Source organism: Mercenaria mercenaria, chromosome 9 (genome assembly GCF_021730395.1).
Source record: "Mercenaria mercenaria strain notata chromosome 9, MADL_Memer_1, whole genome shotgun sequence".
Taxonomy (NCBI): Eukaryota; Metazoa; Mollusca; class Bivalvia; order Venerida; family Veneridae; genus Mercenaria; species Mercenaria mercenaria.
Genome location: NC_069369.1, coordinates 21906397 through 21923778, shown reverse-complemented (window position 1 = coordinate 21923778; position 17382 = coordinate 21906397). Strand labels below are relative to the sequence as shown.

The 17382-nt window shown below is 35.4% G+C and overlaps 1 protein-coding gene across 1 annotated transcript in view; it reads right to left on the bottom strand.

Moving 5' to 3' along the window:
- LOC123546690 (uncharacterized) overlaps nt 1-17382 on the bottom strand; it is a 65757-nt gene that overhangs the window by 29346 nt on the left and 19029 nt on the right. The window contains exons 10-14 of the mRNA XM_053550452.1: nt 16292-16460; nt 15396-15486; nt 13865-13915; nt 10926-11016; nt 8998-9098 (exon numbers count right to left, since the gene is read on the bottom strand). Coding sequence (XP_053406427.1) covers nt 8998-9098; nt 10926-11016; nt 13865-13915; nt 15396-15486; nt 16292-16460 — 503 coding nt within the window. The remainder of the gene's footprint in view (nt 1-8997; nt 9099-10925; nt 11017-13864; nt 13916-15395; nt 15487-16291; nt 16461-17382) is intronic.

Genomic DNA, 17382 nt, shown 5'->3' with positions numbered 1-17382 from the left:
TATGTGCTATATATTAGTTTGTTCAGTAACTCTTACTTTCTTGATGCATATATCTAACTTAACCTTGGGAAGTATTCCTAATTTTTAATATTTAAATTAACGAAAAGAAAAAAAAAAATTTTAGATTTTACTACTTTTTTCAATTTTTGCTTATGAACTATGCCCTTAAACTATAGACACCAGAGGAAAACAAGAAATAATAAATGACTGCATTTTGCAAGAAATCTGCTAACTACAAGTAAAAAAAAATAGGTAAAGAGTTAGTAGTGGGAAAAAAACAAGAGCTGTCGGATGACAGCAACACTCAACTATTCAACAGCTTTGTCAGCTGAATAAAAGTAAGTTGAAAAAGAAGCATGATTTTGTAAAAATGCAAAACAAGTTTGTCTTTATAAGCATGTCGTTATCACAGTGAAAAGTGTGTGAAGTTTCAATCCTTCCCTAGGGTATGAGTACAGTTACAACAAAAACCAAAAATCTAATAAAAAAAGGGCTAATTTGAAAAAATGTAAGTGAGTTATATAAAGGGGAAAACCCGGATCATCCGTGACAGTTTTAAATTTAAAGCCTTTCTTTTGGGGGAAACTGAATACCACTTAATCAAAAAATTTAACCCAAAAAATTTATAAGTCGAAAAATGGGCATAATTTGAAAAAGAGAGTCATTAACACTGGATCCCACCTGAGAAATAGAGCTACTGTTTCAAATAAAAAACGATGATAAATTTTAAAGAAATCATAGCCCAACTTTTCGGGTCAATAAAAATTCATTTACTTTATGTGAAAAAACTGGTATGTCATAAAAATTTAAAGGCTGTATTTTAAAAAAACGGGAAAACGACAGTATAAAGGTCCGTCAAGTGCATCAATTATTTGGGGGTTCAGGTTTTTAAAATTTGGGACAGTCTAAAAAATAGGACAAGATTTTTTTAAGTTTTTTTTCCTATAAACTCCAAATAACTAATGACCCCAGGGCGGGCCCTTTTTAACCCAGGGGCATAATTTGAAAAATTTTGGTAGGGGACTTAGACAATGCACCATACCAAAAATATAAAAAGCCTGGGGTCAAGGGTTTCAGAAAAGAAGTTTTTTAAAGTTTTTTTCCTATATAAGTCTATAAAAACTTGGGACCCCCAGGGCAGGGCCTTTTTCAACCCGGGGTAAAATTTTAAAATACTTTTGAAAGACAATGCTACAACCAAAATTAAAAGGCCAAAGGTGTGGGTTTCAGAGAAAAGATTTTTAAATTTTTTTTCCTATAAAAGTCTATTAAACTTGAGACCCCCGGGCCGGGGCCCATATTGCCCCCGGGGGGGTAAATTTGAACATTTAGAAGGACCACTAAGTGCACATACCAAATAAAAAGCCAAAGGCCCGTGGTTTTGTACAAAAGTTTTTTAAAATTTTTCCCTAATAAGTCTTATAAACCATTTACCCCCCGGGGCGGGGCCAATTTGACCCTGGGGGGGAAATTTTTGAAAAATTTAAGTAGGGGACCCCTTTCCCCAAACCAGAGGTCCCTTTCCCCGGATGAACCTCGGGCACTTTCGCCGATATTTGGGGTTTGTTCATTACAGGTAAATGTTTAAACCAATCAGCGTCGTTTCGCGCAAAAGTAGCAAACCAATAAAAATCGCCCCGTGAAAAGCGTGCCCCGCCCTTTCAATCGAGCCGATTTACGAGGAATATTTTTATTTTTCCCCGGGAAAATTTCTTAACACAAATTTCAAAATAAATTTTTATTAATCGCATCAGAAATCCCTTATCCTCTTAGCAACTACCTTGCTTACATATTGTTTGAAATTTCCAATTGGCGGGGCCCAATGTGGGAACTTTGGGGTAAAAACTTTTTCTCCGGGGGTAGAAATTCGAGTGCGCATGCTCCCCAATAACAAAAGAAAAAAATAAAGGGGTTTGTTGGGGATTTTGACAAAATTGAGGATGGAATAGGACCACTAAATGCTCATCCCAGATATCAAACCCCTGGGTTTGGGTTTGGACAAGAAGTTTTTAAAAAATTTTTTCCTTTCGGTTCCACGAACCAATTCGCATGGAATTAATTTTTTGAATAATTTTGAAAGGGGGCCACCCAAGGGATTTTCCTGTGAAGTTTGGGTGTAATTCTCCCATTTTTTTTAAAAGAAGTTTTTTTTAGAAAATTTTTTAGGGACACACTACGGAATTAGGGTCACAAAAGTCCCCAGACCCTTTTGGTCGGGTGAGCAAAAAACACAAAAAAAGGGTTATGGAACCTGTGAATTTTAGTAAGTTTTCACAGTGAATAAATGTGTGAAGTTTCACTCCATTCCAATAAGTGGTTACTGAGATACCAGCTTACATACAAAATCTTAACAAAATCGGAATGCCGACACTGACAAATAGGTGAGTCCAACAGTTCTTCCTATTCTTCGGATAGTCAAGCTAAAAACAGATATGTCTAATCCTGTACTCATTTTAAATTTTGCAAGCAAAAAAGAAATTTAAAAAAATACTTCTTTTAAGAAAAATCTTCTTAATGTTTAAATCCACGCAGCATAAAAAATGCAAAAAAAAGTAATCTTTATAACAGCTGAAATACCTGGGCCCAAAAACACCACACACCGCACACACACACAAAAATTGGCAAAGTTTTGGAACGGGAAAATCTGTGTCACCTTTTAGTTGTTGTTTTTACTTTGGTTTTTTTCGAAAAGTTATGTTCCAGGTCTTTCTTTTGGAATAGATGATCAGGAAATTTTTATCAACAATTTTGACCCCCACTTCTCCCACCCTGCAACAAACAAAAAAGTAAATCACTGTTATGGATCTTAAAAATTAAATTTTCCCTTTTAAAAGTTTTTCTTTAAATAAAAAAGAAGGGTTCACCGGTTTTACGTTGTTTTTAAACACTTTTTCCAAAATGCCCTACTTTTGGCATTCATTTTCCCTCTACTTCACCAAAAAAAAAGGATTCCAGATTAGTGCCCCTTTCCCCGGGTGTAATTTACTTTAAAATGGAAATAGATTTTTTTTTTTTTGCTGTTTTGTTTGCAAAAAAAAATTTTTTTCGTTAGATGCTTTTAATTAACACTCGGGCTTCGCCCTTCATGTTTAAGTACTATGCTTTGAATCCAAATCCGTGTTTTTTTGTTTGTTTTTTTTTGGGTTTAACCCCTTTTTTACATTTTTCATCATGTAACGGGGGGGCATTAAACCAACCGGTTCCGGATTCTGTACCAGTAAAAAACCTGTTCTCCGCAAAACGAAATTTCCCCACATAATTTATCAAAAAGTGGGGGACAAATGTTTTTAGACAAAATTTTTTATCAAATCGTCCGAAACATCCCCCCCGGGATTGAACCGCGCCCCCCGGTTTTTGTAGCCCAAATGCTTCCCTACTGAGCTAAGCGGGCGGGGCCCAAACCCGGGTTTTTTACTTGCCGACAAGCACGAAAAACAAAAATCATTTCCCAAATAAAATGTTTTAAATTTTTTCGGAAATCAAAGTGCAGCATCTAAAAAAATACGCAGAATATTTTTTTGAAATTAACACTTTTTAAAATGTCTGATATTTAACTTAAACGAAAATTGAAGGTAAGGTGCAAGTAGCAAGTAGCTGGTAAAAAAAAGGACCTGTTTTCCTGGGCCCCGGGTCACTTCCCTTTGTCCCCCATTTTTTTTCACGCTGGATAAAATAACTAAGTGCATTTTTTTCCCCCCCAGTAAAAAATGATTTTCACCATTTTTTTGGGTAAATTCAATTTCATTACATAAGCAACAAACAGAAAAAAACAATTTTCTTTGACAATTTGGAAAATTTTATACTAAATAAACAAAACATGAGCTCACTTTAAGAAAAGGTAAATTTAATATGAAAACCCCCATTCAAAAAAAAATTTTTTTGGAGAAAAACAAAAAAAATTAATTAAAATGGGGAAAGAAATTTTTCCCTAGTTAAAATTTTAAATAAAATATTCAAGTTTTGAAAAATTTAGTAAATATTTTTTTTTTTTAATTTGGGAATTTAAAATTTTTTAAAATTTTAGTTTAAAAATGGGGAGAAAAGATAAAAAGTGATATAATTAAAAGATTTTGGTGAAAAGAAAAATTGAAAAAATAGTTATGGTGAGGGGTTTGGATTTAAGTATTTGAGGGGGGGGGTTTTATGGGGAAGTAGGGGAGGGGGGGAAATTAGGGGGAAGGGGGTAAATAATGTTTATTTGGTGGAAAAAAGGGGGGGTTTTTTAAAATTAAATTTTAATTGGGGGTTTGGTTTTTATGACGTTTGTGGTTTTTTTAAACAAAAAGGCAAACTAAAGGGAAATTGACCATCGAAAAAAAACTTAAGGGGCATAGCGCATATTTGGTTTTGTTATTTCATTTGATAAAATTTTTACCTGCTAGTTATGAAAATGCTAAAGGGGACTTTTTTCTTTAAAACAAGGGAAAAAACCTTGGGGAAAATTTTGCCCCAAATAAAAAAAAAAAATTTTGGGACGGGATCACGCGTTTTTGGTTCTGTCTATTTCAAATTTATGAAATTCAAACCTGTTAGTTACTGAGAAATGGTGCAGACGACATTTTTTTTAAAATCAAGGGCAAAACCCCGAGGGAAATTGACCAATCAAAAAAAAAATTTGGGGGCACATCGCATATGTTGTTCATTTTTATTTCAAGTTTCATGAAATTTTTTCCCAATATTTACTGAGAAAGGTGCGGACGGACAAGGACGGATGACTGCGGACGGGCAAAAGCCATTTCAAACCCCCCTCCCGATTTCTCGGCGGGGATAACAAGCCATTGCATGAGTATCTTACTTTTTTATAATCTCAGTTTAGTTTCAAGGGGTAAAACCAAACTACACTTGCGACAGACAGACAGACAGATGACTGTGGACAAAGGGAAAAAATCAATATATTCCCCACATTTGAGGGAAAAATAGATAAAATTAACACCCAAATAGTGGGACCACATAACGGGCACGAATGGACCCAAAACCGCTGGTCCCTGTGACAGCTCACTGAATTTACAAATGCTGTGTCCAAAACCGCTGGCCATGTGACAGGGCATTGAATGTGACATCAGTCGTGTTCCAGGACTGATAACACATGACGTCACTGAATGTGACATTGGACCCAATTATAACCAGAGGGAAACCATTTACAGCTCAGGAATGGGGAAATTGTACCCGAATTTAAACCGTGTAATGTCAGCTCACTGAAAATGAATGTACCTGAATTTTTAACCAGATGGACTATATACACTCAATGAATGTGACATTGTACCTTATTAAACCAGCGGACCATGTGACGACTGAATTCCAAGTTTTTGTTTCCATGTACAGCATAAAATATGACTTAAATCTGAATAAACCAGTTTTGGGTTTAAAATGACGCTAACTAAATTGAAATTCTACCGTAAAATTAAACTTTCGGTACCATTGACAATCATAAAAAGTTAAAATTTACCTGTAACCCCCTTGCCGCCCCCGTGACGATCATAAAAGTTAAATCATACCTTAAAACCAACCCCTGGGGCCAGTCACTAATCAAAAATGTTAAAATTTTAAATGTAATCCAAAACCTAGCTTTCCCCGCGCTTCTTTTTTTAAAATTTACAAAAAACACAATACTTTTTGGTAGACATGTACACTTTTTTCTTTACCAAACGCAAAAAAAAACTTTGCATTTAAAAATATGTAATTTGAGAAAAAGTAATCAAAAAGGTTTAAATTTTACTGACTTGTACTAGGGGATAGTATAAGGAAAAAAAAGAACTTTTTATGCCCTCCTACACAGCCATTTTTATAGCCAAAAATGGGGGGGGGTCTGTCTTAAGGGGGTATCCCGATTTTAATCCAAGTCAAAGAGAAGGTTTTTTAGCAAAACAGAATCAGTACCTGAAAATTCATTTACTGAAACAATAACCATGAGCAAACCCATACAAAAGACGTGTTCCCTCTAGAATGGCAATTTTAGCTGAAATACCATGCAACAAAAAAAAACAATCAAACATAACAACTTAGAAAGTTCTTTAAAGTATTTTTAAAAATACGAGATTTGCTGATTTTACCCAAAAAATTTTCGACGCTCACCGATTAAGTCAAGATGATTTTTTCAAATGTAATTTTATGAATAGATTTGAGATTTTTCCCCGAAATATTTATCACGCTCACGATTACATGCAAAACTGTTTTTTCCTTTACATGTTGATCAGCAAAAAAATTCAAAATAGTATATCGACCTATTTAATCTGATACAAAATTACTTTTTTTTTACACTAAATTTAAAGGTGAATCCTGAAAAAAAATTCTACCAATTTAGACATCAGCTCCACATCCATTTATAAGAGATTACGATTTTTGAGAAAAAGGGATTCTATTCAAAATGTTAAACTATTAAAGAACAAAATGTCCATTTTTCACATCCCTTTGGAAGACCGGGGTGGAACTGCGACTTCCGCCTGGAGGGAGACATACCATTACACAAAAATGCTTCAAAGAAGGGAAACAGTGCCCTGATACTCATGGGAACGTTCCCTCCATTTGACTCCAAGTTTGAGCCCCCCCACATGAAAAGACAGAGAGCAAAGAACAGAGAGGTCCCGTTAGGCAGAGTACTGGTCCCCGAAAAAATTTATTCCCGAAAGACAAAAAATTCAGAAGCATACAGCCTGAAAATGGTCCATCAGAGGATAATTTTAGAGATTTTCTTCAATTAAATTAAGCACAGCGTGGTCTGATGCAAAAAATTTTTTCCTTGGCGAGAACCTTTTTTAAACAAGTTTTTTTTCCACAAGCAAGATTCTACTAAAGTCAGGAAAAAAAATTTTAAAAAAAAGACCCACCTTGCAAAATTGATGAAATTTTTTTTCTGGGACTTTAGGTAAAAAAAATTTCCTACCCATAAAGCAGTAAGGCCCTTTCCCGGGGTTTTTTGACGAAAAAGTAGATAAATAACATCTACAATAAAAAATTAAAAATCACAAAAATTAGACATGGGGTTTTTATTGGGTTCCTTCGAATACCCCTTTAAAAAGGGGAAAGGTTTTTTAAACCATAAAATGGGACGGAGTTTACAATTTACCAAAAAACTGATTTGTAAAATTTTTTTCAAGAGTCTGTGAGAAAAATTTAAAACCCCCAGGGGAAATTTTTAAAAGAATTGCCCGGGAAATGACCATGGGAAAAAACCTCTGGACGTATTATAAATGTGCGGTGCACCATAAAGCGATCATAAGTTATTGAACAAATGTAAATACATTTTAATTCTTATTCGTTTAAAAGTAATATGCGGTTTAATCAGAAATGTTTATAATAAAGCAACTGAAAATTATAAAACATTAAAAAAAAAAACAAAAACAGTAAAAGCTCTGCTTTTTGCTTTTGTAAAAAAGAAACAAAAGAAAAAAAAAAGGACCACACATGGTTTATTTTTTAGCGTAACTGAGTTTAAAACAAAGGGTACAAAAATTACATAGCACCACCTACAAAACCTCGCGGTATACCACAAATGTTGAGCCTTTTAAAGCTGTGTAACATGCCAAAATTTAAGTTCCAAAATAATTTTTCCGTCATAAACTTCATTATTTTTCACATTTTTTGTAAACACCCCGAAAAAATTAGATTCAAAAAAATCCTTTTTAAGAAAATAAACATTTCTAAATTAAATGTTTCGTTACAAAAATTTCCCTCAAATTTTGTTATGCAATCTTAAAGACATAATTTTGAAATTGCGAATTCTACATAAATTTTGCCATGAAAACTTGGAAAAATTTATGAAAAAAATGATTTGAAAGCGAAATACTTCAAACCAAAATCGAAAAAACATAACCCGAATATGTCTTTTCATTAAAAATTAGAAACTTTTTTTTTTCAGCAAAAGGGAAGTCCCGAAACTTCACTTATTTTTTTATTTTTTTGAAAGATTACTCCATTTTAGCAAACTACAAAAATACTCATCCCCTCTAAAAAACAAAAAATGAGTTCGGGTTATCCATTTTGTATCACTTTTCCCGATGTCCCCGGGTATGTGCGAAAAAGCAGTAAATTCTTTATCGTCAGAACAAAACTTTTTGATGCCTTTTAAAGAATTTTTTAGCTGAAACCAAAAAGGACATTTTTAGATCGGTTAAAATAATTTTCCCTTAAAGCCAAAAAATTTTTCCCAGATGGTTTTTGCAGTACTACCTTCCCCACGAAGGGGGCCTTAAAATGTCAGTCAGATGGTTGATAACTGACCTTTAAAATGCATAAAAAAAGTTAGTCAAACCGACTCCGATAAAACTCTTCCTCTAAAACTAAGAGAAGAGAATTCTGCGTAATACAGATATACCAGTTTTCTTTATATTCTTTCTTGCAAAAACCTCCAACCGGGTCAGAGATTTCTTATAAAACTGAATTTAAATAGTTTCCCAAAAAAAATTGCCCCCCCATTGGTGAATTTGTTTTAATTCACATACTAATCAGATGTGGGGCGAAGACTGGGCTCCAACTAAAATTTTAAAAAACGACCCTAAACAAAGGGAAAAAAAAATTTTACTAAGCAAGACACATTAAAATAATTTAAGTATTACCCAAACCACTAATAATGAACTAAGGCCGCTTGGACTTCCGTATTTTTTTTTGGCCCGCTTCAGCTTTGGGGCCGTGAAAAACCCCTTTCCTAAAAAGAAAATCCCTTTTTAAAACTTTTACTATACATGTCCAATTAAAGATTTCTTAAAACGCAACATGATGGGAATAAAAGAACTCAAACAATAAATCCCCCTTTTTTTCAATATCAAATGCAAAAGGTTTTCTGTTTTGGGCGGTTTTTAATCACACAAAATTTTCGGGTCATTGGGAATTACAGGTTATAAAGAAAGAGGAAGACCCCATGTCTAAGAAAACCCAAATACCAAGACCCTTTTCTCCAGACATAGTTTCAGGAGCCGGCACTGACAAAACCCCCATTCCTTCTGGACAAATTAAGATTTCTAACACACTATATTTATGCACAAAATTCATTTAAAATCTTACATTTTTTTGAGAGTTCGCACTCGAAAAGTTCTTGAACAGCATTTACAATTTTTATCTAATTTAAGCACTTGGGTAAAAGCTTGCTCTGCCTCTGGAAACATCTGAAAGGTAATAACATTAAATCTTATGAAATCTACACCTATATCAGAGCAAGATCATAACAACAACAAACATGGCCTTGTCAGTGCATTTTGCATGTTTAACAGATGAACATGCGCATGACACTCTGTCTCATAATGGTGAACATTCATGCCAAGTAACATCAAAATCCCACCAAGCATGAAGAACAAATGCCCTGGACAAGCTTCAATTTGACCTTTGACCTCCCACTGTGGCTTTGACCTTTGAGAAAGGAACATGGGGTCTGCGCATGACACACCTTCTCAATGAGGTAAACATTCATGCCAAACATAAACAAGATTGATCCATGCATGTCAAAGTTATGGTCTGGACAAAATTGGACAGACTGACGCATGCACGGACGCACAACTTAGTCCAGCTCACCACAAATGGGCTCAACAATAAAACAATTGTTGCCTAATAGGTATAGTCAATGAGCATCACAAAATGTATAATTGCATAATAGTATAGTCAATCATAATACAAGCTCAGTTAGAAATGGGTAAACACAATGCAGTGCTACCTAGAAATACAGTCTGTTCACAAAGAAGGTTTCCTTAAACTTAAATTTACTGCCATTACTCTGGAAAGCATATCCCCTCAAAAATTCCTCTACGAATATACATCTACAAATACTGGATGATCAACTGAAAATGTGGGTACAAATTTGGCCAAGTAATAAGGAACTTATCACAAAGAACAAGATTATGTGAGACAGCACTGCATAAATTACAAACGAAACTTGCACCATCAATGTATCTGAAAGCCATATAATTTGCTTTTATTCTTTAGTAACTCCTGTATTTGTTTATAAATAAATCAATAAAATGCTGTAACTGCCCTTTGTCCTTTCAGACTTGCAACTTAATCTTCATTTTATAATTCAATTTATATATTTCATCTGTGAAATGAACACATTCATTTTATACACACAAAACATATTTTCAGTGACTTGGTACTGAAGGGTACTGAAGTTAAGTTTCATGGTTCATACAGAATATCAGAGACAAAATTCAAGTACTTTTCAAGGACTTTTTACAATTTTTCAAGCACTATTTTTTTCAAAACCACAACCTAATCTGAACTTTTATTATGTAATGCAAAAATAAAACAACCATCATTTGTCACACCTTTGAAAATGACGTAATTCGATTATTAGATTGATGTGATTCACTATTTTGCTGAGGTTTAACGCTTTTCTTGTGATTTTTTAGCGCACTCCTACTAATGATACCTCAAAATTTTGTCACACGACGTACAAATACACTTCGTTCTGTCTGCTCTATGGGGCTTCAGCCACTGTTCATATTAGTCTTTTGTCTCCCGTTTACTTGAGTAAACATGTTTATTTTTCTTCTCATTTTAATTCACTGGAAACACTCGCAAATAGCTAAAAATTGCAAGTTATTATTCCCCGTATTTTTTTAAACGGAAACGGAAACATGCAAACGGTGATATAGTAGAAATAGCACTCTGTAAATATCGATAAAGTGTGGCAGTAGACCACTATAATAGCATACGAGTGACCCGATCCTGCAATTTATGAATTTATTTTCATTTTCTCCGATTTATTTTAAGCCTTAAATTCTTTTGCAAAGCAAAGTTACGGAAAGAATATTTTCAAGGAGTGAAAGGTCAAATTCAAGGAGATTTTTTTAAAATTCAAGTACTTTTCCAGGTTTTTTAGGCTTTTTGTCATTTTCAAGGACTACCATCGAATTCAAGGACTTTTCAAGGCCTGTGCGAACCCAGTTAATTCAAAAAACATATTTCCAATTCCTTGGTATTTCAAATTCATTCACACTTACTTTTAATCCAGCCAGAGCACGGCCTTGTCTAAAATAGCCTTTCGGCCAATCTTTTGCTAAAGATATTGCTTTTTCTGCATCTTTTAATGCTCTGAAAGGGACAACATCTTCCCACAATTACTACTCTTTCATTTGTGTATCTTTTATCCTTGTCTTTCCCTTTTTACATGATAATACAGTAATAGTTTAACAACCATAGTAAAAGTAAGTTACATCTTTATCAGTACTGAAGCAGTGTTTGCATAAAACTTGAAAAGTTTGCTACTGCATGCACCCTGAAGGATGCTAGAGTACAGAATGTAATGAGGAATTCATTTTCATACAGATAATTCAAAGTGTAAACTAGAAAATGCTTTTGTGAAAAAGCGCATGTCTCCCCCAATGCAAAGTCCTATAGGCAAGAAGTCAATAGGGGTCAGGAGCGAAAGTCAAAGAGACACTGATGGTTGGCTGCAATAGGGATCATCTACTTGGCATGTCCAGTCATCCCGCTAAATTTCAACACTCTTGGCCTAGTGGTTCTCAAGTCACTGTTCAGGCTCCTGTGACCTTGACCTTTGATCAAGTGACCTCAAAATAAATAGGGGTCATCTACTCTGCATGTCCAATCATCCTATTAAGTTTCAACATTGTAGGTCAAGTGGTTCTCAAGTTATTTCCAAAAAATGATTTTACATGAAGAGGCCACTGTGACCTTGACCTTTAATAGACTAACCCCAAAATCAATAGGGGTCATCTACTCTGCATGTTCAATCATCCTATGAAGTTTCATCATTCTGGTTCAAGTGGTTCTCAAGTTATTGATCGGAACTGGTTATCAATGTTCAGGTCCCTGTGACCTTGACCTTTAACGGAGTGACCCCAAAAACAATACGGGTCATTTACTCTACATGAACAATCATCCTATGAAGTTTCAACATTCTGTGTCGAGAGGTTCTCAAGTTATTGATTGGAAATGGTTTTCCATGTTCAGGCGCCTGTGGCCTTGACCTTTAACAGAGTGACCCTAAAATCGTTAGGGGTCATCTACTCTGCATGACCAATCATCCTATGAAGTTTCATCATTCTGGGTCAAGTGGTTCTCAAGTTACTGACCGGAAATGGTTTTCAATTTTCAGGCCCCTGTGACCTTGACCTATCACAGAGTGACCCCGAAATCGTTAGGGGTCATCTACTCTGCATAACCAATCATCCTATTAAGTTTCAACATTCTGGGTCAAGTGGTTCTCAAGTTACTGACCGGAAATGGTTTTCAATGTTCAGGCCCCTGTGACCTTGACCTTTGACGGAGTCACCCCAAAATCAATAGGGGTCATCTACTCTTCATGACCAATCATCCTATGAAGTTTCAACATTCTGGGTCAAGTGGTTCTCTATTTATTGATCGGAAATGGTTTTCAATGTTCAGGCCCCTGTGACCTTGACCTATCACAGAGTGACCCCGAAATCGTTAGGGGTCATCTACTCTGCATGACCAATCATCCTATTAAGTTTTAACATTCTGGGTCAAGTGGTTCTCAAGTTAATGACCGGAAATGGTTTTCAATGTTCAGGCCCCTGTGACCTTGACCTTGGACGGAGTGACCCCAAAATCAATAGGGGTCATCTACTCTTCATGACCAATCATCCTATGAAGTTTCAACATTCTGGGTCAAGTGGTTCTCTAGTTATTGATCGGAAATGGTTTTCAATGTTCAGGCCCCTGTGACCTTGACCTTTGACGGAGTGACCCCAAAATCAATAGGGGTCATCTACTCTTCATGACCAATCATCCTATGAAGTTTCAACATTCTGGGTCAAGTGGTTCTCTAGTTATTGATCGGAAATGGTTTTCAATGTTCAGGCCCCTGTGACCTTGACCTTTGACGGAGTGACCCCAAAATCAATAGGGGTCATCTACACTTCATGATCAATCATCCTATGAAGTTTCAACATTCTGGGTCAAGTGGTTCTCTAGTTATTGATCGGAAATGGTTTTCAATGTTCAGGCCCCTGTGACCTTGACCTTTGACGGAGTGACCCCAAAATCAATAGGGGTCATCTACTCTTCATGATCAATCATCCTATGAAGTTTCAACATTCTGGGTCAAGTGGTTCTCTAGTTATTGATCGGAAATGGTTTTCAATGTTCAGGCTCCTGTGACCTTGACCTTTGACGGAGTGACCCCAAAAACACTAGGGGTCGTCTACTCCAGCAGCCCTACAATCCTATTAAGTTTGAAGGTTCTAGGTCAAATGGTTCTCCAGTTATTGCTCGGAAATGAAGTGTGACGTACGGACGGACAGACGGAAGGACAGGGCAAAAACAATATGTCTCCTGGGGGAGACATAATAACTCAATAATACACCAAGGTATTTCATAGGACTAGTTAATGCTTATTAGCTCTCTAAAGTGAAGAAAGCTTAAGCTGATATAAACCAGTCTCAAGAACACAAGTCTGTTAACCTTTTGCCGGCTAAATTTCTAAAATGGACTGGTCCATCATTCAACTTAGACAGTACCATTTATTATTTGAAGGGGTGTTTACTAAAAATTTACTGACTGAATAGCGAACAGTGCAGACCATGATCAGATGTGCAGGCTGATCTTGGTCTGCACTGGCCGCAAAAACAGATTCACTTGCCGCCAGCAGGCTAAAGGTTAAAAAACTGGTATCCTTGTCTTCTAACAGTGGCTGTCAGAACTTCATACAGATTCAAACTAATTATCTCTGGACTTAATTACCAGCACCCTATCTACTATACAATATCTTTACTATTTCAGTTCAAACTCTACAAAATATTTCTTTCAAGCTACATTCAGCAATTTAACATCAGCATTAAGCAACAACTCATGTAATGATTTAAGAATCATTGTTTTATCTGCTGGAATAAATTTCTGTGCTCTCTTTTCTGTTATAGTATTATATATATGGCTTTAAAATGATCAGTTTACTTACTTTTCATATTGTTGTATTCTATCATAGCAGTAGGATCTGTTACCAAAAAATCTGTAATGAAAACATTTATACTGGTTGTATCATATTTACAGATGAAAATTTATTTAAGTTTCTAACAAAACTGTATAACATGTATGCCCCCATGATGGACTGCCAGAGGATCATGGGAATGTAATTTTGTATGCTGTGACCTTGACCTTTGACCAAATGACCTAAAGCAACAGTGGTTATCTACTGACTACAGGCAACCATCCTTAGAGGACTGAAGACCATAGACCAAAGCCTTCTCCTGTAAAGAACCAGACACTGTGACCTTAACCCTTGATGTACTGATCCCAAAACAACAGGTAATCTCCTGAATACAGGCAATCATTCTAGGAATGGGAAAACTGAAAGCCCCAAATGCTTCAGATATTGATTACAAACAATTTTCAATTCACTGTGACCTTGACCTACTGACACCCAAAACATTAGGTGTCATCTACTGACCACAATAAGGTAACAAGAATAAAGCAAAAGCGTTCTTTACCAATACAGCATAAACTGTTTGCAGTCTCAAGGTCACTGTAACCTTGACCTTTGACCTACTGGCGCCTTAAACTATTGGGTCATCTACAGACCACATGCAATAATCCGATGAAGTTTAAAGATTGTAGGCGGAAGCGTTCTATACTGAATGAGCTGAAACAGTTTTCAGTCCAAAGGACACTTGTGTTCTTTAACCTACTGACCCCTCGAAGTCAAAGTGGTCATCCACTGACCACAGGCTATCATCATTAAAGTTTCACCAGTATGCTAAACTATTTTGTTACTGATTTAAAACCAAATTGTCTACATAAAACTGACAGAGATTTTTAATGTCAGCATAACAGTATGTTCAATCTTCTCCGTACAGGGGCGTAAGAACAATATTACAATATTTATACCTGTTGGTACAGATAGACACATAAAAAAAGAACCTGACAAAATTGTATCTTAATAGTCAATGTGTATTCAGTAGTAGTGTGTATGACAAAATCCATCCCCTGTTGCTCTTTCGAAGTAGTGTAACAATGAGGGAAGGGGTGTACTTCAATTACCCATATTTTATTTATGCATGCTTGCTTGTTAACTAATTTCACATTTCATGAAATGAAGAAATATCTAAAGAGAAATCGAACTCTCTGTTGAGCTATACAGGCAAGAATTTCTACAAGAAGATCATGCATCGATCATGTGATGAAATTGCATTTAACCATTACCCTGCTAAATTTCTATAATGAACATGTGCATCTTTCAATTTGGACAATACCAATAACTGTTAAAAGGGGTGCTTACAAAAAAGATACTGACTGCATGGCGAACAGTGCAAGTCATGATCAAACTGCACAGATGTGCAGGCTGATCATGATCCTCACTGGCCGTAAAGGCAGAATCAGTCTTGTTCAGCACGATAAAAGTTAAGAAACAATAAGCACAAAGAATTTATATTAAAATCAACACAATCTATTTAACTGATCTGGAATCTAAGTTAGTGAAAACAATTACTTACCTAAAATCTTTAGGATCTAGTTTTATAGCTTCGCTAAACAGTTCTATTGCAGCATTATAGTGACCTAAATGAGCCATCTCGTTGCCTTTTACTGAAATATAACAAAATCATTTTACTCCAATATGAAAGTAACCTAAAATTACAAAACTATTTACCTACTACTGACAACAGATGTCTCAGTCAACTTGGCAAATCAATTTCAATTCAGCTACTTTTTATTTGCCTCGCTCAAAATATAAAGCAGTTTCCTTTGTAACTTAATAATATGAGCAGATAATGTAAATGAGGTTTATTTTGCAACAAGGAAATGTTTGCTATATTATCCAACAGGAAATACATATCAACCCATACATTTGTTTATGCCTTAAACTACAGGGAAATAATATTCTGCTCACTGAAATATTAATGAATTTTTCAATTTTTGGTAAAATGGATAAAAAAAGTAATCAACTGGATATAGCATGTTATAACAAAATAATCACCTGATGAAACATGCAATCTCAAATCATTATTTACTGAGAACTATTCACTTATACCTGTCAGACTGCGAAGCAAACATCTATTTAGCAGAAATTGTGTAGTAATACAAAACATTCACTTATACAGTAAATGAACTATAAGGAAGACAAAAACTTAACCTTTAGCCTGCTAAATTTCTAAAATGGACTGGTCCATCATTCAATTTGGACAGTACAATTTATTATTCGAAGAGGTGTTCACTGAAAAGATACGGAATGAATAGCGAACAGTGCAGACCAAGATCAGCATGCACGGATGTGCAGGCTGATCTTGGTCTGCACTGGTCGCAAAGGCAGGATCACCTGCCGCCAGCAGGCTAAAGGTTAAGCACCAAGAGGAAATATGAGAGATAAAACTCTAATATCTAGGGAACTTACTTGCAAGTTGTCTACTTCGTAGAGTTTTTGGATCTAATTCTTCAGATTCTTCTTCACTTTTTTCTCCCTTGTCTTTTCTTTGCCTAGCAGGCTGTGAATCAACAGCTAATGGAGATTTCTTCTTTTTGTTCACAACTTTGGTGAAAAATGCAGAATTTGGATCGAAGCCCTGCAAATGATTTGTAACTGTATATAAATATATTATACAAATCCAGATAAAAGTCTTTGTCATGAATTTTCATGTAAGCAATACAGTACCTTCAAATTAGTACAAGTTCTAAATAAATAAATGTGCAAATCAAGGATTAAACTGAATAGGATTGTAACAAGAGGACCATGATGGTCCTGAATCGCTCACCTCTTCCCACATGACCCAGTTTTGAGTATGACGTCGTTTTTTCTATTATTTGATATAGTGACCTAGTTTTTGAGCTCATGTGACCCAGTTTTGAATCTGATCTAGATATCAAGATAAAAATTCTGACCAATTTTCATGAAGATCCATTGAAAAATATGGCCTCTAGAGAGGTCACAAGATTTTTCTATTATTTGACCTATTGACCTAGTTTTCAAAGGTACCTGACCCTGTTTTGAACTTGACCTAGATATCATCAAGGTGAACATTCTCACTAATTTTCATGAAGATCTCATGAAAAATATGGCCTCTAGAGAGGTCACAAGGTTTTTCTATTTTTATACCTACTGGCCTAGTTTTTGACCGCATTTGACCCAGTTTCGAAACTGACCTAGATACCATCAAGGTGAACATTCAGACCAATTTTCACGAAGATCTATTGAAAAATATGGCCTCTAGAGAGGTCAAGATTTTTCTAATTTTAGACCTACTGACCTAGTTTTTGACCGCAGCTGACCCAGTTTCAAACTTGACCTATATATCATCAAGATGAACAGTCAGACCAACTTTCATACATATCCCATGAAAAATATGGCCTCTAGAGAGGTCACAAGGGTTTTTCACTATTTGACCTACTGACCTACTTTTAGAGGGCACGTGACCCAGTTTCGAATTTGACCTAGATATCATCAGGATGAACATTCTGACCAATTTTTATGAAGATCCATTCAAAAGT